This window comes from Phyllostomus discolor, chromosome 4, assembly GCF_004126475.2.
Source record: "Phyllostomus discolor isolate MPI-MPIP mPhyDis1 chromosome 4, mPhyDis1.pri.v3, whole genome shotgun sequence".
NCBI classification, from domain to species: domain Eukaryota; kingdom Metazoa; phylum Chordata; class Mammalia; order Chiroptera; family Phyllostomidae; genus Phyllostomus; species Phyllostomus discolor.
Genome location: NC_040906.2, coordinates 53,612,554 through 53,639,863, shown reverse-complemented (window position 1 = coordinate 53,639,863; position 27,310 = coordinate 53,612,554). Strand labels below are relative to the sequence as shown.

At 37.2% G+C, this 27,310-nt stretch overlaps 1 protein-coding gene and 1 pseudogene across 1 annotated transcript in view; both read right to left on the bottom strand.

Annotated features, from left to right (window-relative positions):
- Positions 1 to 3,124: 3,124 nt before the first annotated feature.
- The window catches only part of ABCB11 (ATP binding cassette subfamily B member 11), an 85,761-nt gene continuing 61,575 nt past the window's right edge, over positions 3,125 to 27,310 (bottom strand). The window contains 9 exon segments of the mRNA XM_036023345.1: positions 3,125 to 6,221; positions 7,046 to 7,192; positions 9,194 to 9,400; positions 12,303 to 12,500; positions 13,664 to 13,820; positions 15,791 to 16,032; positions 17,360 to 17,563; positions 25,222 to 25,383; positions 25,495 to 25,599. Of these exon segments, the coding sequence (XP_035879238.1) occupies positions 6,021 to 6,221; positions 7,046 to 7,192; positions 9,194 to 9,400; positions 12,303 to 12,500; positions 13,664 to 13,820; positions 15,791 to 16,032; positions 17,360 to 17,563; positions 25,222 to 25,383; positions 25,495 to 25,599 (1,623 nt within the window). The 3' untranslated portion in view covers positions 3,125 to 6,020.
- Positions 5,364 to 5,462, bottom strand: LOC114495726 (annotated as a pseudogene).

Genomic DNA, 27,310 nt, shown 5'->3' with positions numbered 1-27,310 from the left:
CTTACGTTTAAGGCTTTCTAATGGTGATCTCACACTAAAGGTCATGTAGTGCTACTTGTTAATTTTTTTACAGATTGTATTTTGGTTTTTGTTTTAAAAATATTAACAGCAAGAAAGACCTATCAGAAGTAACAACTCCAGAAACTTCTGTCAAATGACAGCAAGTTGTGGGAATGTTCTAAGAATTAGAAGCACTTCGTTTTAGCTCTGCAAAGGACAAACACAGTTTTTGTCAAATTCGAGGCTGGTTTGATGTGGTGTACTAATTACTGCCTTTGCTCTTTTGTGACGGAGATCACAGTAATGACTTAGAAGAAATCACATCTCATTTCTGTTGGCAGCACAGAAGCGCTTGTTCTCAAGGAGGAAGAAAATTCAAAGATTGAGGTTATAAAGGTTCGCCTAAAGACAATTAATTATTTTCTGTTTTGAATTTTAAACTTTCTTAGAATCTTTTCTTTCTTTCCTGACATTTTGCCATGTAATTTCTCAAAAGAATCTGTCTTTTGGTTCAAAAAAACTGTGATAGTTCCCCAAAGAGCAGTATCTTCTGAAGGAGCAGCTAGGATCGGGGAAGATAACGAGGGGAGGGCGGCAGCTGAAGTCCCACTGAGTGGGCTTTGTGGCACAGTTTGGGGGCTGCCTAGGGGAGAATTTGCTCTGGCAGCACCTTACCCATTTCCAGTGCTGGCCCAAGGGAGAGCAGAAACTGCTTCCCTGGGATGATCTGCGTACTCTGCAGGAGGAGCAGGCCATGGGCATGTCTGGGAAAGAAATCCAGAACTAATTAAGAGCTTCTTCCTTACCCTTGCATATCAATTGGGCCAATCACACTTTAAGTTCTGCTCAAAGAATTGACTTTTTCCTGGACTCAGCCTGTGTATTATGAACAGTATTGGCCAGATTGTCCTCCTTCCTCACATCCTGCCATTAATGGCAGGAGTTTTCTAAAGGTGGACATTGCATTCACCCATTACTGTCTTTCAAGACCCTTGCCCTCAAACTTCACAATTCTGCATTAAAAGCATCCAACCCTCGAGAACTCTTTTTCTGCAGAATCATTTCAAATTCTGCCTTTTAACAATTTTTTTGAATGAAGAAAATTCCCTGCTAGAGTCCCTAGGGATTATAGAGTCCCTGCTGTCTTTTTATAGGAAGATTGCATTGACTTAACAAAGGAAAAGTAAATGTCTCTGCCTGAGTTTGTGAAATTTTATCTTGCATCTTATTCTTTTAGCATTGGGATGTTGATGCCCTGCTCAAGCTGACCAATCAAGAGGTGATGCCACTGGTCCCTGCATGGATCCCAAAGGGCGTCAGAACACAAGGGGGCAGGTGCAAGCAAATTCAAAGACAGATAGATGTACAGAAGACTTCACGAAGTTTGGCAGCAAGCTTTCTGGACTGCAGTCATCAGACCTGGGTTCTAGTCTCTCTCTGCATCTAAGCACTGGGGTGCTGGGAGGCCATTTAACACTGGTGAGTTCAGTTGACCAATTTCTCAAGTCAGGGGCTTAGAATGGAAGATTTATTCTAGCTCTGACATTCTACAACTCTAAGGATCTCATTCAATGAAATTGGAAGAAAAGCTAGAGCATATTAAAATTTACTTACATGCAACAAATAGGCTATAACTTCTAAAGAATACATTTTGTAATTTGCTTTTTAATAAACAATTTTAGATTTTTATAATACATTTCAGTATTAAAAACATTCTGTTCCTATATGAGTCTGAATTTTATAGCTATAGAAAGGCATGCATGGAGACATCTTACAAAAGAGATCTCGTAATTAAATTACCAGCTCCCCTTTCTTAACATTCAAAAGAGGAAAGTCTTCTTGCTAGGAGAGATACTAAGGTGCTATATGTAATAACTTGCTGAGTGAGAAAAAGAGAAGGAAAAGTTTGCTTTATGGGAGGAGAAAGTGACTAGAAATTTAAAATATCATTTTTGTAAGTTTGTTATAGACTCATTATGGATCTCTCAAAGACATAAAATTTACTTTTTAATTCTTCATGGATGTTATGTGCTTCTTGAATGCAGCATAACTGTAACACCATATTATATGTTGCCAAGATTTTTGAAGATGACTATGCTAAATGAAAATTAGAGATCCAGTTCCAAATAGCATTTAAGATCTTCTCAGGTTCAAAAAGGGTCCCTTTTGCCCATGTTTTTCTTTTCTCTCTAATCCCCCTACCCACCCACTGGACAAACGCTTATTAAAATCATTTAAGTGTTAGGTATGCAAGGGATGACTTCAATCTAGGCCTTTCTTTCCTTTGGGGAGATCCCCAGAGGTTCCAGGCATACCTGCTACTGCTGTGGCTACACACCAGGCTGTCTCTGGCCTGTGGGCTTGGAAGAGTTGAACTGAGGCTATCCTCAGTACAAGTTAGCTGGTAACATTATTCCCCATTGCTTTTAACCTGCGCTATTTCAAATTCATTCTCTTCTTGAATCACTTTCCTTTAAACTCTGGCTATAACCTGCCAACGGAGTTGGGATCATCCCTTGTCTAACATTAATTTTATCAAATGACAGGATGAGAAAGCATAATTATAAAACACCAAGCCCTTAAGTTAAAGCCTCCCTCACTTAAAGCATAACAAAGCAGGGTATGTGACATGTTTCTGGGAAACCACTAGAATGAGTTTTGAGGACTTCTATCCAGTTAAATTTTCTTTTATAGCAGTGACATTTGAAAAAATTAATATTCCTTCCTTTAATCAATATTTTTGGAAAACCTCTAGATGTAAAGTCATATTTTAAGGTCATTTAAGAACACATCAATACTTCAACATTACATTATTTTGTTTATACTTATGTTTCAGTATTTTTCTTAATAAAAATCTAACTGTATCCATTAAGATTGTGTTAATCTAAAATTAACAACAGCTATAAAAAAATGACTTTGGGGCCTAAACAAGTGAGAGGTGTCTTTTTCTGGAGGTAGGCAGCCCAGACTGGAGCAGCTTCTCAAGAATGCCTAGGAATCAAGCTCAATTTGTCTTCCTGCTCTGCCATTCATGGGCATACCCAAATGGCCACAGGATGGCTGCTATGCATTCAGAAAAGAAAAAAGATGGATAACCACCTTTCTTTGATCCAGGCTTTATTGTAGAAGGGACAGCCTCCATAGATACTGGTGCTTATATTTCATAGACCAAAACAGTGTCACATGGCCTCCCCTAGCTGCAAGGGAGTCTGGGAAGGGAGCTACTTTACTTTCTAGCCTCTGTAGAGGCAAGGGAAAGGGGTGTAGAATTAAGTGTCAAATGAGCTAATCTATAATGCCTGCCATAGTGACTTATATATTAATATATACATAACAATGAATGCAACTTACAGCGGTATTCCTTCCTTGCAGCCTACTAGAATGGTTTCACAGTACCATACAAAGAATATAAAGGCAAAATGCTTACTAAATTATTAAATACTTCGTAAATGTTATCTTGAGGTATACTTACATAATTAAATTTTCAACTTTGAAGGAATTTTATGAAAACATTGCTTATCTCCAACTTTGATTCTCTACTTAATATATCAAAAATATATATTCTCAACCAACATGATAGCATTGTTTTCTCTCTTTTCAGTAATCATTCTTAATACTTGTAGGCACTGATCTGAGTCACCTTGGGTGAACATTTCCCTTTTTATCTCCAGCTATTTTGTTCTCACATTTATCTATTTGTATCTCAGAGTAGAAGCTGTACCTGAATCACAAACAGGAGGGAATTGCCAATTCACCAGCTGGCTATGTATTCTTCTTCCTTAATCTACTACACATTTTGTCCAAGTGCTGATTTATCTCATCGAGTGGTTGTATCCAGACAGCTATATGCCAATCATGTGTACCCTAATTACTCATTATGAGCCTTAGGATACCATACAACTCACTAATGACCACATTATAATGTTGGCCAGTGCCAATTAGATAATAATCATGTGCACTGCTTTATTTACAGTCCACTCATTTAGATTAATTGGGCATTTAATTGAACACAGTGTGAAAGAAATCGGAATTGGGTTTCTAAGTTAAGTTACTTTCTTCTCCCATCTCTTATGGGTAGGTGAGATTATTCACTTGATCTGAAAGTTTAAAGCAAATGCAAATAGACATAATTATTTTATAATGGCACAGATACACACGTAAATGTATCTAAAAATGTGTTTGAAAACAGCAATAAAATTTGCCAATTTTTAATCTCCACTAACATCCTTCTGTGACCTGCTCACAGAGAGAGTCTGAATGCATGAGATATTAATAAATCCAACCCTTCATTGGAAATGTGAGATGTGATCTTAAACCAACCTGATGAGAATGTTCTGATATTTTGTTAGGATAGGAAACTTACATTTAATTCATGAATAAACATGTGACAAACCATACTTAATTATGATCCTATATATTTTTCTCTTTCAGAACATGGTATCAACATATTTCAGGATCTATACTTTTTTAGTGAATGCTTAATTGCCAAAAAATTGCATATATGAATGTACCATTAAGTTCACAGTGTCTTTTCATTGAAATAATTTCCTAAAAGCACATGTTGAATAGACATACAGTAATGATACTAAAAAAAAAAGTTTCTAGATGAAACACTGTAAAGGCTAACTCTTACTTTTTTCTCAAATAGTAACATTTTCTCAAATAGTAACATTTATGGACATCTGCCTCCATGTAATTTTGACAAGCACCAGATAACTGAGGGTCTCTTCCTAAAATAAGTTGGAAGGTCTGCTGTTCCAACTATTCATAAGAATTCTTTATAAGAAAAACATCATAAAGAATTCTAATAAATTAATTGGAACTAAACTTATTTTGGAAAGAAGACTTCAGGGGAATATGATAATATGGCGGTTTTTAAAGTTACATTGTGTTACACAAAAGCTAAGCAATCCTAGTTTTCTGCCTTTGCCAACTCAACTCAAACAGGTGAATCAAATAAAATGATATAAAGACTTTCAATCCCTCTAAGAAGAATTAATACTCTATTTGTAATTTCTGAAATCATTATGTTTAATTCTAACCACCTCTCTTTTTAATCCAAATGGGCACCATAATCTTTGTCTAAACAAGTTTTCCAAAGTGTCTTAGTACAGTATAAGGACATGCTTCAAAGGAGAAGCTAGAGTCATGTTTTTGTAAGACTCAAATCATAAAGGAACAACTGAGACTCAGAGCCTAGATCCTCTAACTCTGTCTGTCTGATAGAGTAGCTTCTAGTCACATATTTCAACTGGGAACTTGACATGTGGCTAGTCTGAACTAAGATATGCAGTAAGTATAAATATACTTTTGTGTTTGAATATTTAATATGATATAAGATTAATAATTTCTATACTAATTACATGTGATAGAATAATTTGAATACACTGAAATAAAATATATTATTAAACTGATAAGAACAGATACTACACATGATTTTAGCCAAAAGGTCAAGAAGTAATTAAATAAAATATATTATTAACATGAATGTCATCTTTTTGTTTTCCTTTCTTTAATGTAAGCAGAAAATTTTAAATTACATATGTAGCTCTCATTAGTGGCTCATACTGTCTTTTGATTGGAAGGCGCTACTCTATCCTAACAGACAAGATGAACATTTGCCACTTTTATCATCTTAGGACTGAAAAATTATAGACTCAAAAATGGAAAAAAAAAAAGCTCATTTGCCCTTGAGGAGCTCAAAGTCTCATTACTCCAAGACCTCTCACTAATTCCCATGTGGTGATGGGGACTGGCTCTTGTACAGGGAAAGCATTGGGTGATGCCTGGGAAGCTGCAAGACATTGGCTTTTCACACACCCTAGACCTAGTTTCTTTCATTTTCTACATACAGACACTTAAAACTAAATTATTGCTGAAGGTCATTAGAAATTAGGTTGGATCCCAATGTATGGCAATGTGTGTAAAAGTAAAATAATCATCATTTCTTCTGAAAGGAAAAAAATGACCCATGGCACTGTAATTGGTGCATCATCTGTGCATGAAGTTCTTGAGTCAAATCAACTGATGGGGGCTCCTGTGGTGACTAGCTTGTAGTAGGCTCCTTTCTGGGCCATCAGTTCTTTATGGGTCCCCTTTTCAATCACTGTCCCCTGTGACACAACAGCAATGATATTTGAGTTCTGGATGGTGGACAAACGGTGGGCAATGACAATGCAGGTCCGGCCTTCTCTGGCTTTGTCCAGGGCAACCTGCACCGTCTGTAAAGAAAAGATGCAAAGATGATGCAAAGACACCTACTTGTTCCCTGGCCCACCCTGTAAGAGTTCTGTTTAATACCACCTGAGTAACATTGCTTTCGTCAGGGGTTCAACCCAAAGACTTGACATGAAAGAAATAAGTATTTGCTGAGTACAATGCATCAATGGTTTGAATTGCAGTCCATACGCTGAGAAATTTCAGTGAAGCAAGAGAGATTGAACTATGAGGTCATTATGCAATTTCAAAAGACCTGATGGGCTAGTTTGCTAAAATGAAACCAAAGAAACAAGGCTAAGATAGGAATCATTGATCATTCCTGATTTTGTTTTTCATTGAGGACATTTTACATGTCTCCAAAATGGAATCCTGGTTCTTAAGGAGTTAATAAATAGTAAATTCTATAACTGTGTTTTGCTTATTTGCATTTCCTGCCATGCAAACTTCACATCATATACTGCCTCTTACTTTGTGTTGTATGCTGCCCACCTGCTCTGCCACATAAATTTAGAGCTACAAAAACTGAAATTCCCAACACATAACCTGGATTATTTTACTTCACTTAAGAAAGCTAATTATTTTAAGAAAATATCACCAGGCCTAGAAAATCATTTTAAAAAATTATATTAAGGTTAAAATATTATTTATTTGAAGCAATCCTATTTTAAATTACTTTCTCTAGCTACTGTCCTTGGCTCCACAAAGTATTCTCAATTTCTACTGTTAATGAATCAGAAAATTATAAATAGTGCCATTTTAGAAGAGCAAATATTACAGGAAAAGATTAATCTATAGTGATCTAAGATTTCAGAAAATCAATACGTACCTTCTCACTTTCTGTGTCTAAGGCAGAAGTAGCTTCATCGAGCAGGAGGATTTTAGGATCCCGCACGATGGCCCGAGCAATAGCAATGCGTTGTTTCTCTCCGCGAGAGAGTTGAGACCCCTGGGACCCAACATTAGTTTCATATTTCTGGAAAAAGAATAAGTTTGAAAACTAGTAGCAGCCATTGCTCTTATGCTGTATGGAGCCCACATTAATGACCCATGTGGAAATTTAAACAATTTGTTGTGTTTTTTTTTTTTCAAATCAGGACTAGTGAATGACTTCTATGTAGGATGTCAAATCTATTTAGAAATCTAAAACAAACGTGGAGTTAGTGACCTTTTTGTGGAGGATACAAGAAGAATTTTATCCCCTCCTCTGCATTTCTTTTAGCTTTGTATTTTTTATCTCTTTCTCCCTGTGCATGAGATTCTTCCCTGATTCAAGATTCCCAGATTTCCAAATTCCTCTGTGGAAGATCTTTCTATAGGGACAGAATAATCCAAGCAGTGGAAGGGCCTTGTGAGAGATCTGCTGGTTCAGTCCCCTGCTGATGCAGCATCATTCTACAGCAAAAGGCTAGGTGTGAATCTCCCTTCTGCTTCTTACTAGCTCTGTGATCCTGAAAAATTTATTTAAATTTCTTTGAGGTACAAACTAGTCTGAAAAATGCAGATATTAATAATTAGTTCACATATTTGTTGTGAGTTTTAGATGAAATTATGAAAGAAAATTTCTTGCTAGAGGCTGGGCATGACTATACAAAAATAATTAACATTCATGAAATATTTACTATGCATAAGGTATTGTGCTAACTATTCTAGGCAGATTATCATTTAATAGTCACAAAAATCATTTTCTCCCTATTTCACAGATTACAAAACTTAGGCATACACAGGAAAGAAAAATGTGTCATGGACAAACAAATAAAAAAGCAGCAACAGTGAAATCTAAACCCAGGTGTGTCTGGCTTCTGAGCCCTTGTCCTTGAACTCTACCTGCCTTCCACAACAAGGTCTGCCTCTGCCTCCCCTGCCTCCTGACAGATGTGCAACCCAGCCAAGTGAGACTCATAATGACCAACTTTGTCCTTCCTGAAGCACTGAGAAGTGCTCAGTGAAAGGTACTATAGGTATGTCTGTATCAGAAAGAGGCAATAAATTAACTCCAAGCCAGTGTCTTGGCTTGGCTACAAAAAATGAGTAGGTGCTCAACAAAGATTTGTGGAATAAATGAGTCTTCCAGTGGACACACAAGCTTTGCTTTTCATTTAGGATACAGCAAATAGTAATTTCCACATTAAGCTACCCGAGTTAGAATGAGGCAACAGCCCAAGATTTAGAAGCCTTTGTGAAAAGAACAAAGAAAAAATCTCAGCACAAACACCACAAAATTTATAAACATAATCACTTACAAAGAAAACCAATTCCACAGTGGCATTTAAGAAAAAGAAGTAGAAAAAGTTAAATGTAATATTTGGCTCTTAAAATTGTTTCCATGTTGTAATTTTCTCTGTGATCAATCATCAAGAGATACTCTTGGTAGATAGAAAAATGTAGAGTTGATATTGTGCTAAGTTTGAACTTGGCTCTGGAAAAGTGTGATACACTAAGGCAGATGCAACTTACCCCACCAGTTGCAGTTTATGCTGCCAAGTAATGAAATTATGATGATGGCAATAATAACAGCAGTAGCTTCCTTTGTGTGACTATTATGTATATGCTTTCATTTTAATGTTATATTTTGCACTTTGCAGAATACTGAGTCTCAGGAAAGATAGGTAATTATCCCAGAGTTACACAGCTAATAAGTTGCAGAGCTTGGATTCAAACTGATGCCTGCTTTTAGTCTTAGGACTTTTTTTTTTTTTTTGCTGTGCTAAGCTGATGCTTAATGTGCTACTGCTTTATGTACACCAAGCTCTACAGCATCCTTTGCACATGATAATATACTACTTTCCAAAACTAAAGAGTATGTTGATGAAGAACATTTATTTTGCTTAAAGACTGAGATGAACCTCAGGCACACTGGGAAATAAATTGTGTTGCCTTTGACCTTCTCCTACAGCCTAAATCATAATAGTCTGTAGTTGTTCTACCTCTGCCCATCAGCATCTCCCCCAAGGAATAACTCCAACTTGGTACTTGCCTCTGGGAGAGACATGACAAAGTCATGCAGCTGAGCCTGCTTTGCGGCTTCTATGACTTTTTCCATGGGAATTTCTTTGGTGTTGTCTCCATACTTGATATTGTCCATTATGCTGCAGGCAAACAGCACCGGTTCCTGGGAAACAATTCCAATGTTCGAGCGGAGGAACTGGACGTTGACCTTTTTGCTGTCATGCCCATCTATCATCTGCCAACAGAGGTGACAACCAGGCAATTACATTTTAGAATTTCCATGTGAGGCAAGTTCCTATTCCAGAGTTAGTGTTATGTTGGGCATTTGTTTTGCCTAAGAGGCAACAATCCCAGGACTCTTGGAAATACATTATGTTGCCTTTGATCCCTACAAGTGGTCTGTCAGAATGCTCTAAAGTTATATCCGACTTTGGTTCTATGTATTTGTTTTGAAAACTGTCACTCCACAGATGGTACAAATGAGGAAGGTACTCAGGACACTGTTTAGATTTTTTTAAAAAAACTCCCCTTGTATTTTGGTGCAAGACATTCTCTACAAGTTTGCAGAACTCTCAACTTTGAGACTCCATGAGCTTTAAAATTGGACAACATAAGAATCAAACCTGTTTCAATGATCTTACTGGCACTAGCCTCTGTATAACTGAGATAGTAGGCTCTAGAAAGAAAGGAGTACATTTATTCACTTATTCAATCAACAAACATATATGGAATTCCCTGTCACAAAGGCACTATCCTAGGCGGTCTTTTTGTGAAAGAAGAAAACAATCTCTTTTTTCTAGGAACTTACCCTCTAGTTGGGCAGTTAAATTTAGGAACTCAAATACCTGCCATTTGAGCTGGTTCACTTAAAAGTCTAGTTAAGATACAGTGTGTCTAACATACTACTGTAAAGTACTTGGACCTATGATTTCAGAAAAAGACTACATTAAATGGTGTGAACATATTATATTATAGATAATGTTTCAGCAGTGGAAAAAGCAAGCACTATCAGAAAAAAACATAAGGCATTCCTCAACAATCAGCCTTCTCTCATTTTCCATAGTACTTATATTAATTGTGCAAAGCACAATTTAATACTCAATTAAATATTAGAGCTGTTTGCTAATTGTTGTACATGTGTTAGTATTGTAAGCTCCTAGAAGACAAAGACATGCTTCATGCTCCTTAGAATCGTCCAAAGGGACTAATGCAGTACTGCACACCATAGGCATCCAGTTAAGTCTGGAAAGGTTGAATACCTGCATTTGGTAGCTTCCTTAAAAGCATAGAGTATGTTTCAAAATTGCACAAAATGTGGTATTTCACCTACTTAAAAACATTTGTGGAAATGTTTTACAATGATAACAAAATGTAATGTATCTACAAAGTTGTATTGATTTCTTCATGGGCATTGCTTTCTGCTTGTGACCAGAGTGCTCACTGAGCACATTTAGAGAAATATACTTAATGTACATATTTTTCTCAGTGTTTCTCTTCATAGTGTTATATTTTCTTATTACAAGGAGAATTAAATTATTCAGGGAAAATTTTTAAACGCACTTTTCAAAATATTGAATGAAACAGTCAAGAGTGGAGCAGAATAAAGAATTTTGAGACCCATGCCTCTAAATCGTATCTTAGAAAATGACTGTGGATACACTCCAACAAATGAGAGTGAAAAGCAAGAATGAGGAAGTTATGGGGACTATGGAAATAATGAATCTAAGCTACAAAAACACTGCAGGAAACCCAGAGGGTGACAATTACTCAGAAGGCAGAGGCTGTAATTAGCCCAGGCAATGCAGAAATGAGAGAAAGAAGCAGGTCCTTCAAAACAGGTAGCAGGATAGAAACACTGGAAGACAAAGATTTTATAAAGGAAGGGAATGCAAGAAGAAAGAAAGCCTTTCTGAAAAACAAAGAAAAAATGTCATGTTAATGTACCTCACTACTTGACTATGGGATAAACATTATTTATTTACATAATCATAACACAAGTTGCTAATTAATCTTCAACTTTTAGAATCAGCCTAGAGTGAAAGCATGAAGGATAATAAATGTTTTAAACAGAGTGTAAGCATTTTGTATTCTTGATCATATAAAAGTGTAATATTAGGTCTTAACAGGTAAAAGGAGGAAGGGGTGAAAATAAAGGTAGAATTGCTAATATTTTCACCTCAGGAAGAATTCCAGAGATGTTATCTACATATAGGTGGTGAAAAAGAAACAGAAATGTATTCGTTAAATTTACAAATAGAGGGACTTTGATACATTTATATTGGGAGGAGGTGGGGGAAAGGAGGAAGAGCAATGAGGGTAAACTAAATTTCCATCTCTTGAAAATAAATCAGCAGAATCTAAATCTGTTAAATTATGAAATGACAGCATAAGCACATTATTTAGAGACACTGAGGTAATTGTTGGGAGATCTAAACACATCAGCAGTTAGAAGGGGTTGCCTTTGAGCAGAGTAGTGGGAACGTGGGAGAAAGGGTGGAGTAAAAACTTGCTTTTTCATTACCAATTTTTCTTATTTTACTCTGTATTCCTCTGCATATATTATTTGGAATGAAAAGGAAAAAAAGGAGAAAAAATAGAAATAAATGCTGTAAAAATAGCAACAAAGTAATGCACACATTTTCAAATATTCTCATCAAAGCTTTATGGAGCATGACGACCTTTTGAAATTTAAGCTTCTTGAACCAAGATTGTCTTTGATTTTTTTCATACTAAATCCCCCTTTTTACTCATTTATCACTGTGTCCCTCCCTTATCACCCCCACTTTTTCCGTTCCCAGTCATTAGTCCCCTGATTAGTCTGCACTTTCTGCTCCATTTACGGATAAGTGAATGCTTCTGTTAAATACATTCATCTCCAGCTTTGCAGTGTGCCCAGTTTTCTTTGTCTAACTGATCAGCAGGCCATCTGGAACTGGGAAGAATATGACATTAGAAATAGTAAGGTAGAATCAGGTCAACCAGCAAATGATTGGTACTAGAAATTATCCACAGGGGTGAGTGTCCAAGGCAAGTAACCGCTTTAGAGTGAGTTTGGCAAGGCATAATTTTGAAGACCACATTCAGGCACCGGAGATATTCAGCAGAAAGCAAGGTTCTCAAGCATGTGCATTGCTTACCACCTTCCCTTGGTCAGGATCATAGAAACGTTCCAACAGCTGAATGCTGGTGCTTTTGCCACATCCACTGCTTCCAACAAATGCCAGTGTTTGCCCTGGACTAACCGACACTGAGAGACCATTCAGAACTTGTACGTTAGGTCGAGAAGGATATGTAAATTTACAGTCGACAAAGTCAACCTGCCCCTGGAAATTGTCCTGTGGGTGGAAAGATTAAAATTATATATGCTCCTGTAGGAATCTAGAATATTGAAAATGGACATAAATCTGAGTTTTAAATCCCTTCTTCAGATACCTTCGACACCACACTGCCAAAGTGCAAAGTATAAAGACAGCGACTTAATGAAATTCTATTCCCCATTCTAGCAGGTGTAGAATAAAGGGAGCCTTGAACAGAGAAATTAAATATATTTGAGCTCTTATACCCATTCTAACCTAAGGTGACTTCCTTGTCATCCATTTGTTGACATTCTGGGAGAATGACAAATGGAAGAGAATAACTAGAACATATGGTTACATCACAAAAGCCAGGAATTGTCCAAACTCCTATAGATCTGTTCCTCCAAAGAGTTAAAATAATAGCAGTATACTTGAAATGACAGAAAGTTACATAACTCCTGTAGTGCAAAGGTGAATACCTTCAGTTGTACTATCTGAATTATGAATTCTAGAAATGGACATTTAATAGACCATACAAAGACTTTACTCTTATTGAACTGAAGAAGAAACAGGTCATTTGAGCAATTTAAAAAGATTTTTGAATTTAGGTTAGCTTTACTAGGGTTTAGATTTGTTTTACTCACCTGAACATGTTTGGATATTAAAAAAATAGGCAGGGAAAATTAAAAATACCTGTGGAGATTATCAGTTAGAAGAAATGGTATTTTGTTAAGATCAAACTAATTTTCTGGTAGTCAATATGAATGAGCTAAAACTTAAACCCAGATAAACATGAATTACATCAATATTATTGGACAAGAAGAACTGGTTTTTCTATATTCCATACCAGAACATGGGTAGAAAACATGGTGGCTGGGTAGCTTCATTATTCTGCAACAAAGTGTGTTTTACAGTATAATTTTTATGAATACTAAATTAATATGAATTTAATTTATACTACATGAATATAAATATAATCCATATGAATACTACTGCTTTATAAGTTTTGATGCTAATTTACTTCCTTTTTTTACATCTGTAAATCTGTCTGTCCACTACAAGTACATATGAATAAACCTATAACACTGTAGAACTTAGAAGCTAAGTGGTGACATTGTATGATCAGCCACAATGGCCATTCTACACACACACATACAGCACACCCCACCCCACTGGCCCCATACCCCTACCTTAGTACTTACCCATTTTTCACCTGCAGCACTGTATACACTGATAGGAGGTCGTCGGTCCAGCAGCTGAAAAAACCGTGCAGCTGATATTTTAGCTTTGGCGTAACTCGGAGTGTAAGAGTAGGCTCTTCCAAGAGCTGTTGCACTCAGTACAACTGAAGAGATCACCCTGCAATTGGACAGACACCCATGTAGAGAGAGGGCTGTGGTGTGGTGGCCTAAGGAGGCAGGAGTTTGGGGGTTTAGCTCTCGTTCTGCTAGCAAAGACCTGAGCAGCCATGGGCAGGTCACCTGAGGCTTGTCTGGGAAGGTAGAGTTGGAGACATTAGCAGTTTTCAAATTGTGTCCTATGAAAAAAGGGCAAGAGGAGGATTAAACAAGGGAGGCTCGGACCTCTAAACCCTGATTCCACTGCAAGTCTCTTTCTAAGAAATTTGTTTAAAAAAATAATTCTTAAAAAAAAAGAAGGGCATGAAAAAATCACTACACTGGGTTGACTTTTTTACAATGCTAACATTTTTTGAATCTATCATAAGTGAGTAAAAGATAATGATTGGTGCCCTGGCTGGCATAGCTCAGTGGATTGAGCACGGGCTGGGAACCAAAGAGTCCCAGGTTCGATTCCCAGCCAGGGTACATTCCTGGGTTGCAGGCCACGGCCCCCAGCAATCGCACATTGATGTTTCTCTCTCTCTCTCTCTCTCTCTCTCTCTCTCTCTCTATCTTCCTCCCTTCCCTCTCTAAAAATAAATAAATAAAAATCTAAAAAAAAAAAAAGATAATGATTGGTGATAAAAGTATCAACCTGTAATGCATGCTTCAGACAGCATAAGAAAGATGTAATTGCCTGTATTTTTCTACATGGCCTAGCCTCTAACTATACTCAATATGTGTTTAATTAACAAACAAATGAGTAAATGAATAAATGAAAGATAAACTCGGTGAGACACAGCTCTGAGGCTATACACACTACGATGCAAGGGGTGCCCAGCAGAGTGGCCCACCTGCACTGCCAAGCACAGAGGACCCGCCCCAGTAGTGGTAAGTGGGCAGTGTCCTTGTGAGTTTTATTGCTCAGTTTATAAACAGGAATTGTTTTAGGCCAGACTTGCAAACCCAAACATCTCCAGGAGCCCAGTCCAAAGCTTAAAGCAATGACAAAGAATGAATAAAGTGGGGAGATGGTGGAAGGTGGTCTTTCAGTTTTTAAAGAGAAGCCAGAAATGAGGAGCTTTCTGTAATCTCCAAATTTTTACATGTTGTCAAATAATTCTTCAGAAATCTTACATGAACTAAAAAGCAACAATTTGTGATTTCAGACTTAATAGCTCTAAATGTGTAGACAGTTAGAAGAGACTTTCCTGGTTGGGGTCAGTGTAATGGGGCAGGAGAAAAAAATTCTTCTATATTGCAGCTCAAAGGCAAGAAGACAGAACTCATGACTTGAGAAATAACCCAAAAGGACAGATTTCTGTTGGGACCACTTTCCCTAATGCCTTCCAAGGGCCATGGCTTCCAATGGCTTCCTTGGGCCATTTCCCCTTATCTCTCTAAGCTCCCTCTAATGCCCCCTACCACACCACACCACACCCATGTATATACATGTCCCTGGGTGCCCTGACACCCTTAGGTTCTCTCTCACCTCTGGAAATGTGAGAAACTGGACTCAAAGCTAAGCTTATTAGAAGAGCAGGCTCCAGCTATAAGAAAGGAACATAATTTCCCTGAGCTGCCCTTTTCTGTCTCCAGCTAGAAGGAGTGAGCTGGAAACGTGCCCTTTTTGTAAGAAGTAGTATTCAAATAAAGTAGTTCTCTGAACCATTCTGTTTGAGGTCTCTAGATTTTGTTAGCATTAGCCAGTATGATAGATTATGAAAATGCTTAATTCATCCTATTATTCCATATGTACCCCTTTGTAATATGACTTTTTACTCCTCTGTGATATTATGATTTATAGTAAGTAACAAGTAAGTAAGGGAACCACTCTGAGAATCCACAGAATCTTGAGAAACAATAAATCCCAGCTTTTTAAGACACCAAGTTTGCAATGGTTTGTTAAGCATCAAAAGCTAACTTATAGAGCCAAGCTATTCCTCCCACGTGGTGTGATCTTCTATGACTTCAGCCTATAGTCCTTACCTGAACACATAGCTGAAATGGAGCCCTTCATTGTAGATTAAGTAACCTCCATATCTGTAGGAAGCAGAATTAGCAACAAACACAATACACTGGGAAAAACCAAAGCAGAATCCATAAACATTTGCTTTTCGAATGGCCGTCTTAAATGGCTTCACCAGCTCTCTCTCAAATGCTTCAATAAAGTGCCTCTCCTTCCCAATGCCAGCAATAGTGCGGATATTACTGAGGGCTTCACTTGTGATCTGAAGAATGAAAAAGAGTCTTAGGAATAAAAGAATTTAAATAACTACTTTTGTGGTATTTCAGCTGCTACATGGATTAGATCTAGTGCAAATGGCAGAATGTGTTACAAATCAGAGACAAAGATATTATCTGGGAACACAAAGAAGTTGATGGAGATCAACTGAGTTGGACCGTGAGACATTCTCTGAGTTAAGCTCAAGTTGTATTTAAAACTACCATGGCGTTGTTGCCTCCACTGACTGTGGAGTGGTGGTGGTAGCGGGGGAAGGGGCAGATATATATACATGGTTAGTTATCCTTGAAAGCTTTTCAGCTTGTCCATTAATTCCTTTACAATGTCTAACATGGTATCTTAAATATCTTCTTGGACAAAAGTTTATTTAATAATACAAATTTAAAATATTAGCTTCTATTTTCTTAAAAAATTAATGACCAAATATTATTTAAATAAACTAACATTAATTATAAAGTTTATCTTTTAGTCTATACTACAGCTTTGTTTCAATCTATCCTCCAGGGTAAATAATCACTGTTTCTAAGTTAAGGTCCTATCCTAAATAAGACACAAAGGTGGGCTGCTTCCAACTACTGGTGTATGAAATCCTTTTGGCTTCTGCCTGCTTGGGCAGTATTCACATTCTCTCTCTTAAAAGAGACAATACCTAGATTAGAGTAAAGTGGCTAAAAGAAGGAGGGTGTGTCTATGTGTGTGTGCATGTGCATGATTTCTCACACCTAAAGGATGTTCATGCTGCCATTCCCTCATTTACCCCTGACAACCCGATGTTACTTAGAACACATTTTTTAAAGTGCATAACTAAAACCTCAGTGAATTTGAATCTAGGCTATACTTCATGGTTCTTTATAGGAACAACATTTGCCACAAGTCCACCACACACTCAAGTGTGAAAATAAAAAGTGTGTGCGATTAAAAAGATAATCCTGCTCCATGTGGGCAGCATGACCTGGGGAAACCATTAAGCTGACAAAAACTGAACAGATAGAAAACTAAACTATTGGCTCTTCAAATGAAAATACACTAAATTGAACTGTGGAAAAAATAACGATTTGAGAGGAAATTGAACATGTAGCCAAATTGAACATGCCCCACTATCTGTCCAAACTTACTCAAATTCTGTAACAGAACTTTATTGTCACAGCCTTTGGGCAGAGGCATATATGAAAAGGGCTAGTGGGAGGTTGCTAAGCACAAAAGTTAGTGAGCTCACAGCTTCCAAGTCTCTTTGTGCTGCACACTTATTCTTAACAGTTGGCGTGACAGCCACTGAGCCATGATCAGTCTAGAAACTGGGTCTATAAGATTACCTGCCCCGCAATCTCCAGAGCCTGCTTGTCTTGAGAGGCAAATCCTGTCAACATTCTGGTCTGTACAGCTCCCGATAAAGCCAAGAAAGGGAGGAAACACAATATGACCAGGCTTAGCTTCCAGCTAAAGAGGAAGGCGATAATCATGGCCACCGTGATGTTAGTGAAGGAATTGACCATCATCCCGATTTGAGAGCCGGTAGCCTGGAAATCAAAAGCAGTCAAGTAACCTCAGATATACAGTCTCTTTTACCGTAACCCATTATGTGAAATGGCTATTTTATACTAAGAAAATAGTTTTTTTAAAGTTATTATGATAGGACTGACTGCCAGTCAAGATGCCAGTGCAGGTAGACATGGCTCACCTCTTTGCAAAACCACATCAAAATTACAACTAAATCGACTGGATTGGGAGTAAAAAGGAGAAAACTGTATTTGAAAGGTGATTAAAAAAAATTACAACTAAATTACAGAACCATTACTCAGAACCATCAGAAATTGAGCTGAATGGAAGTCTGACAACTATGGAATTAAAGAAGCCACATCCATCCCTACTGGGTGAGAGGGGTGCAGACACAGAACGGGCTGGTCCCTTACCCACATGTGGAGGGGTCTCTCAGGAGCAAGGAGTCCCAGACCCACACCAAGCCCCCCCACCCAGGCTTCCAGTGCCAGAAGGCAAGTCCCCACAACTTCTGGCTGCAAGAACCAATGGGGATTGTGTCAGTGGAAGAAACTTCTGGAGTCCCAAGCAGTTCCTCTTAAAGAACCCACACATGCACTCACCTACTCAGACTCCTCCGTCTGAGCTCCAGCACCAGGACAGCAGCTTGAAAGGCACCAGTGGCATAAAGGAAGGAACTGAAGTGTCTGGCATCAAAGTGAACCTTTGTCCCTTTGCTAAACCCTACCCCCACATTGTGGGCAAGCTGGTGCCATATCTGACACTCCTGGCTGTGTGACCTGCCTTGGAGATCCCCAGAGGCTCTGCCCCACACAATTTACAGGCCCACCCTAGCTTCTTTTCCATATAAATGGCTTGTCCTGGCTCCTAAATCCTATCAAGCAAGCAATAGCTGGCTTCATTGAGCCCTGGTAGCAGCCAGATTAGAGTCACAGCTTGGCTTTGCCTGGGAATCTCCAAGCCCAGCACAACTAGCAACCACCTCAGATTGCTTTAAAGCTCAGGAAGGGTGGTCCTAGGCAAAACACACATGTGGGTGGACTTTGACCTCCACCACCCAGGAAACCCCAGGACCAGTGCACCTAGTGGACAGTTACAGACCACATCTGAGCACCACCATCCTGCCCCTGCACAGCCAATCCTCTACAGAGGGCAGAGGTTGGTACTAAGTGGTCACAGACAATCCTTACAGCTGACTGGCCTGGGTACATCCCTTCCATTAATCTGCCAATAGCAGACAAGGCTCAACTACAAGAGGAGGGTATACTCAGCCCACATGAAGAGCAACCTGAAGTTGTCAGTTTGGGTGACAGGGGAGACTGTGCCACTGGACCCTACAGGACACCTACAACATTAGGCTACACTACCAAGTCACAGAGTCAAAGCAGCTCTACCTAATACATAGAAACAAACACAAGTAGGCTACCAAAACAAAGAGACAAAGAAATATGGCCCAAATGGAAGAACAGATCAAAACTCCAGAAAAAGAGTTAAACGAAATGGAGATAAGCAATCTATCAGATGTAGAGTTCCAAACACTATTTATTAGGATGCTCAAGGAACTTAGAACCTCAACAGTATAAAAAAAAGATCCAGTCAGAAACAATGGCTACACTAATTGAAATGAAGAATAATTTACAGGGAAACAACAGTAAAGTGCAAGAAGCCAAGAATCAGATTGATGATTTGGAACATAAGGAAGCAAAAAACAACCAATCAGAACAACAAGAAGAAAAAAGAATCCAAAAAAATGAGGATAGTATAATCAGCCTATGGGAAAACTTCAAGAGGTCCAATGTTTGCATCATAGGGGTGCCAGAAGGAGAAGAGAAAGAGCAGGAAATTGGAAATCTATTTGAAAAAATAATGAAAGAAAACTTCCCTGAGTTGGTGAAGAAAATAGACATGGAAAGCCAGGAAGCACAGAGAGTCCCAAACAAGATGGACACAAAGAGGCCTACCCCAAGATACATCATAATTAAAATGCCAAACATTAAAAATAAAGAGAAAATCTTCATAGCAGCAAGAGAAAAGAAGTTACTTAATTACTGGGGAGTTTCTATAACACTATCAGCAGATTTCTCAAAAGAAAACTTTGGAGGCTAGAGGGATTGACAAGAAGTATTCAAAGTCGTGAAAAGCAGAGACCTACAGCCAAGATTGCTCTATCCAGCAAAGCTATCATTTAGAATCAAAGGGCAGATAAAGAGCTTCCCAGACAAGAAAAAACTAAAGGGGTTCAGCAGCAGCAAACCATTATTATTTGAAATGTTGAAGGGACTTATTCAAGAAAAAGAAGATCAAAACTATGAACAATAAAATGGCAAAAAATACCTTCCTATCAACAATTGAAGCTAAAAAACAAACTAAGAAAACAAGAAAAACAGAGACTGAATCATGGATACAGAGAGCATTTTGATGGTTGCCAATGGGAATGGGGTGTGGGGGAATGGGTGAAGAGGCGAGGGGATTAAGAAGTACAAATAGGTAGTTACAGAATAGTCATGGGGATGTAAAGTACAGTATAGGAAATGGAGTAGCCAAAGAACTTATACACATGAGCCATGGATATGAACAAGGGTGTGGGGATTGCCTAAGGGAGTGGGGGGTGCTGGGTGGAGGGGAGGCAAAGGGGGGAAATTAGGACAACTGTAATAGCATAATCAATAAAATGTAATTTAAAAAATACTATGTTAAAATATATATAACATAATGTTTATTATTTCAGCCACTCATAACTGTACTATTCAATGACACTAAGTACATTTACAATGTAGTGTAACCATCACCACCATCCACACCCATAAACTTTTCATCATCCCCCACAAGAACTCTGTGCCCATTAAACAATAACCTCCATTCCACCCCCTCCCAAGGCCCTGATAACCTCTATTCTATTTTCTGTCTATGAATTTGCCTTTCCTAGGTACCACATGTGAGCGAAATGATACAATATGTTTCTGTGTCTAGTTTATATTACTAAGCCTAAAGCTTTTAAAGTCTATTTGTGTTATAGCATGTATCAGAATTTTCTTTTTTTAAATTGAAGCACAGTTAACATACAATATCATATTAGCTTCAGTGTACAACATTGTGATTTAACATTTAAATATCTTAAGAAATAATCACCATGATAAGTCTTGTAACCACCTGTCACCGTACAAATTTATTACAGTATTATTGACTCTATTCCTGATGATGCACATTACACTCCTGTGACTTATTTAGTCACAGTTTGTACCTCTCTGAATTTCCCTCACCCACTTCACCCATTCCCCCACCTCCTCTCCCTCTGGCAATCATCAGTTTGTGTTCTGTATCTGTGAGTCTGTTTATGTTTTGTTTTGTCTTTTAGATTTCACATACAAGATAAATCATATGGTATGTGTTTTTCTCTAACTTATTTCACTTAGTATAATGCTCTCTAAGTCCACCCATGTTGTTGCAAAAAGTAGTTCATTCTTCATTTATAAATATTACATCTTCTTTATCTAGTCATCTATTGATGGAACTTAGGTTACATCTACATCTTGGCTATCATAAATAATGCCACAATGAAGGAGTGTATATGTCTTTTCAAATTAGTGTTTTCCTTTACTTCAGATAAATACCCAGAAGTGGATTTTGGATCATTCCTTTTAAAGGCAGAATAATATTCCATTATATGTATAGACCATTCATCTGTTGATAAACACCTGGGTGTTTCTACCTTTTGGTCATAATAAATAATTCTGCTATGAACACTGGTGTTGAAAGATTTTTTGTGTGTCCCTGATTTCAGTTCTTTTGGATATATACCTAAGAGTGGAATTACTGGGTCATATGGTAGTTCCATATTTAAAAAGGTAGGTTATTTTAAATAATGGGCTCTCCTAATACATGTGAAGGCTAGATTAATAAAAGTCCATTTTATTCATAGCTTCTTGGAAGCTCATCTATTAACTGACCTCATTTCATGGGTGTCAGAGCTTGAGTAGTGAGTGTGAGATTAATTCAGCCCTAAGCATGGGTTGCATGGCTGTCAGGCATCATGCATTTGGCTTGCTTGAAAATACCCAAGCATTAGGCTTATGATGATATTACTTATTTTTCAGTGAAGATTGATGCTTGTGCCATAATTACAGTTTTAAAATTCACTCAGGCCTATTATAAGACACTTTGATTCTCACTGAAGTTAGCCTGCTCACTGGCACAAAGTTACATGCTGACTTAATATATAGCTGTTTAGTCAACACAGATAGACGAAATGGACTCAGTCTCAACATAGATGGAGATGGGACCACTGTGGTAATTAGTATTTATGCTAATCAAAAGTATTTGATAGTTCCAAGTCTTCATTTCACTTGCAGCTATGCAAACATGACCAAAGGTTGGTGCCTCCGGTATAGAAAATGCATGGGTGCACACAACTCTACAAGACTGCTAATCAAAATTGAAGAGACTTTAGCATTATTTAAGACAAAGAATGTAAAACAACCAAAAGTAAGGTATTAGGTAACTACAGGTGCTAAAGCAGTATTTATAACCTGCATCTTTCTACTGTGCTGAACACTCAAATAGAATAGGAACTCTGTGGTCCACAGAATTCCCATGTGTTGGTACTAGCTCCCTTGAAGACAAGAGTAAAATCTAAGTTAAGAATTTCTTAGTTTTGTACCTATGCTCATACCATCATTATCCACAATAGCTACAAGGTACAAGCAACTCAAGTGCCCATCTATGGGGGAATGGTCAAACAAAATGCAGTCTAGGTATGCAATGATGTGTTATTCACCCTTAAAAAAGAAATGAAATTCTGACATATTTCACAATATGGACAAAACTTGAAGACATTGAGGGAAACAGGCCAGTCACCACAAATTTTGCATGATTCAGCTTATATGAGGTTCCTAGAATTTACAGAGACAGGACTGAATGGAGGTTATCAGAGGAGAGTGGAGGGAGCAATGGCCAGTTATTATTTAATGGATGCAGAGTTTCTGTGTGGGCTGATGAAAACTTTCTGGATATGGATAGTGGTGAGAGTTGCATAACAGTGTGAATATGCTTAATGCCATGAAATTGTACACTTAAAATTATTAAAATGGTAAATTTGGTTATTTATATTTTATCAAAATTTTATGTTATGTATATTTTACCACAATTTTATGAAGAAGATTTTCTGGTTGGAAAGGAGTCTTTGAAAAATAGCTGTGCAGTTTTCCTTGGAATATTATTTTGTTTCCTTTTATACTTTATTTAATTGATATACAGTGTGTTAGGCTGTATTACTATAAATATACATGTACATATATAGTGTGTTAGGCTGCATACATATACATATGTATGTGTTTTCACAAAAAAGGATCACATTCTGCATATTACTTTGCACTTTGATTTTTTCTCACTTAGTGTAACATAACCATCCTTCCAGATCCTTATATATGGCACTGTGAAAACTAGCTGCTTAATATTCTTTAGTATGGCTGTATCAGAATTTGTTCAACTATTTCCTATGGGTAGATATTCAGGTAGTTTCCATGTGATTTATTAATTTTTTGTCAGTACAAAAAATATGCTTGAATGCATACTGTCACACAATAAGAGAGAATTTTCTCTACATAAATTTTGGTAAAGGGTTTACCTACCTGATTACTCTCTTAAACAGGTTGAAGGAATTTATACTGTGACCAATATTACATAAATGTCAGTTTCTCCTCATCTTCACAAATATAGGAAGTTATTATTCATGGTAGTTTTACTGAGTTGATAGGTGCAAAATGGTATCTCATTGTTTTACTAGTGGAGCTCTATTAGTGAAGTTGAACAGATCTTCATTTATTAATTTCCCTCTTACATTTCCATTTTTGGGGGAGGAATTGCCTGTCCATATATCTATTTTTAACATTTTTATTAATTTGTTTTTGATCTTCTCTCAATTTTAGAGGTACTACACATATTAGAGTTATTAAACATATTAATCCTTGTTATAGATATTTTCCTAGTTTATAATTATATAGTTTATATAAAAGGCAGAAATTTGTATGTAGCCCAACAAGTCTACTTTATGATTTCCTACAATATTTAGCTTAAGACAATCTCCTATTATTATTATCTTATTCAACAATGTTTGAAAGTTCTAATAGTAAAGAAAAACAAAAAAATCATTGGTTCAAATATTAAAACAGGAGAAATAAAATTATCTCTTTTGCATATAATTTGATTATATGCCTAGAAAATCCAGAAGATTATATTAAGAAATTATAATTAATAACAGAATTTGAAAAAATGGGTGACTATAAGATAAATATACAAAAATAGTAGTTTTAGTTTCAACCTCCAACATTCATTTAAAAATAGAATTGAGAAAAATATCTATTCAAATAGTGAAAAAATAAATAAGAAAAAGGAAAAAGATGGAGGGGTATATTAATATAGCTATAAACCTTGCTAAAAACCAAAGGGTCTTATTTGTTATGTCTCTCTTGAGAATTTTCAGTATCTCCACAAAAGCAATCTGTGAGTGTGAGTGTGAGTGTGAGTGTGTGTGTTCAATCAAAATCAAAATGAAGTTTTTTAAGAAGTCGAGATGATTTTAAAGTTCACTTAGAATAATCAATGTCCAGGAATAGATAGAGGAAAATTTTCAAGGAGAAAATCACTGTGCCTTACCAGATAATAAGAACTTATAATAAAAGTTTTAATTACTATAACTTTATTATAAATGAAATTGATCAAAGAGAATAGAGAACCCCATATAGTAGTTCTACATGTACATGGGAAGTTGATATTCACAAAGGGCAGGAAAATTTTGAATCAATAGAAAATGAAATCTATATTAAATATATTTTTTTAATTTCTATTAATCTTGAAGGAAAAAAGACAAATTTCTACCTCATACCAATATTAATATAAATTTGACCTTGGTTAGTAACCTCATTTAAAAAAATATTAGAAAACTCTTAGAAACCTTTTTTAAAGGATAAGTAAAATTTTTGTGAGATGATTAGATGCTACTCTCCAAATTCTAGTAAGAGTGAATAACTTTTAAAAGCCCCTTGCAGACTGAAGGACAGAAAAATAGAAAAGATTATGGTTTATTTATTTAACCTAAGCTCAAGAGTAAGGTGAGCTGGACACTAGAATACTCAGATGATGAGAGTGAATTGGTATAGACTTTCCTTTAATCAGTAAGATAATGCATATTAAACCCTTCGAAATGATTATACTTTCAGTATAATCCAATGATTACACTTTGAGAACGAAAAAATAGTGAAGGATGTGTCGAGCTAGGTAAGGAGGCTTTCCCCCACACTCTTGGCTTCCACCCTCTGGGGAGCTCTAGCAAGTCTTGTGGAATCTGAGATCTGAGCCTCGGAGCCTAAAAATGTTCAGAGACAGGTGTCTCAGGAAAGTCCTCCTTTATTGCTAGACTTTGAGGAAACCCAAAACCCTGACATATTTTCACTCATGCCATAACACCAATTCTGGGCACTGCCTAGGTGACCCTGTGCTTTTTAGCTACTGTTTCTCAGCATTGGGAATAGGAGAATAGGTGGCTCTGGGGAATCCAAATCCTGTGAGGTCCCATTTCATAGGAAATACGTAGGTGATTTTCTGACAGCTCAAAAGAAAGTCTACCAGAGTTACTCCAGCCCTAGTACACACCCTCATCTCCCCCACCCCACCCACAGCTTACCCCTTGAACTTGGGAAGCATCTGTAGCAAGCCTTGTTGTCAGTGCTCCAGGGCTATTTCTGAGGTCATCAAACCAGCCAATGTTTTGCCCTAAGATTGCTCTGAAACCAAATTTACGTAGCCTTTTTGTGAGGAGTTCTCCAGATTTAGCAAAAGCGTATCCCTAGATCACAAAAGAGTCTTTAGTGATATGGTAATACTGAAAAGATGGAAATAAATTGCTACAGATGGAAATAATAGCTAAATTGCTTATTTAGAAAAAAAAATTCCTTACCTGGAGAAATTGAGTGCAAAGGGATACACAGCCCATTGCCACAAAAAGCAGGCACACACCGTAGATCTCCGACCTTTGCTCTTCTTTATCAGGAAGTGAAAAAGTCTTTGCAAGCAGTAAGCAAGGAAGTAAATTTATTATTACAAACAATTGCAAAAGAAATCAAAGTTCTTTTAGAAGTTTCTCTTAAACATAGAATTAAAAATGATTTCACTTTAAACATACTAGTAATTAAGGCAAAGTTAACTTGGAATGTGTGTACTTTAATTCCCCGCAGGGAGGGAACCCTAGAGAATGAAAACCAGTGGCTATGATTTGCAAAATTTTCATCTTGTTTCTTTCCCTGATATAGGCAATTATGTTGGCTTTTCTTCAATACAGATGGAAAATGTGATGAAATACCTCAAATCCTTTATGTAATAATATAAATAAAAGGAAGGAAGGAAGGAAGGAAGGGAGGGAGGGAGGGAGGAAAGGAGGGAGGAAAGGAGGAAAGGAGGGAAGAGGGGAGATGCTTGAGAATCCAAGAATGTTATATGGGACAAAACTCAAATATTATAACCTTGGTCTTTCTTCCACAATAGATGCAGTAAAGGATGATGTTCCTTTACACGGGAACATGTTCCCAGTCAGGTATATTGCCTGTCATTAGTTCATTAGTTTTATAGAATACACACACACACACACACACACACACACACACACTAGCATCATTATAAAACAACTAGCTATCAAGGCATTAACTGGAATTGGCAATTGGCTTAGGAAAGAAAAAAGCTTCCATCCATCTGAAACTGAGGTTGTTGCCTCTAAATCACCAGAAGCTGAAAACATTCCCTTCAAAAACTATGAAAATTGTGAGTGGGTTGTCTTAGCCTATAATAAGTAGTAAACTATACTCATAAGTACCTATTTTCTGAATTTACAGATATGCTCAAGTAGTGGACTGGGGACCAAGCTGCTGCAATAAGAAAGTGGAGAGAATAGCTGCCTACTCTATTGCCCCACAATGACAGGGGTTTTAGGTATAACAAAATCTTTCTAATTCAAGCCCTGGCTGGCATAGCTCAGTGGATTGAGTGCGGGCTGCGAACCAAAGTGTCACAGGTTCGATTCCCAATCAGGGCACATGCCTGGGTTGCAGGCCATGGCCCTCAGCAACCATACATTGATGTTTCTCTCTCTCTCTCTCTCTCTCTCTCTCCCTCCTTTCCCTCTCTAAAAATAAATAAATAAAATCTTTAAAAAACTCTTTCTAATTCGGATTGAATGAGGAAACTGAGAGTTCAGAAAAAAGAAGCATACATTGTAGAGCTATACAACAAGTCCTTATTTATTGCTTAAAGGAAACAATTCATTCAATAAATATTTATTGAGTGTCTGCTATATGCCAAATAAATCTTCTGAAAACAATGTATAACAAATTCCAAAGTGGAGGGGAGGTTCCAGATTAATGAGATTTACTGTTTCTAGGACAAAACATTTCTAGAGCCTTCCTGGTCCTTAATGCAGGTAAAGTGGGCTCTAAAGTCACCACAGTCATTCTTCCCCTGATAAAGCAGCTCACATTTTCACTTTACAGTAGTTAAACTTCAGGAATTTAAAGATATATTTCAGTTTGCTTTTTGAAAGCACTCTAAAAATCCCCTGCAAACCCAAACAGTGAAGGCACAGTTTCCGTTCCTCCGTAAATCCACCTGTTATAATCGCAGACTAGAGAACTGTAGATTCACCAGTTTAAGTCTTATTTTATAGCTGGAAAACTGAAACCCAAAACATCAGGTCTTTTGTGCACATTTATGTAGCTGGTGGTCAT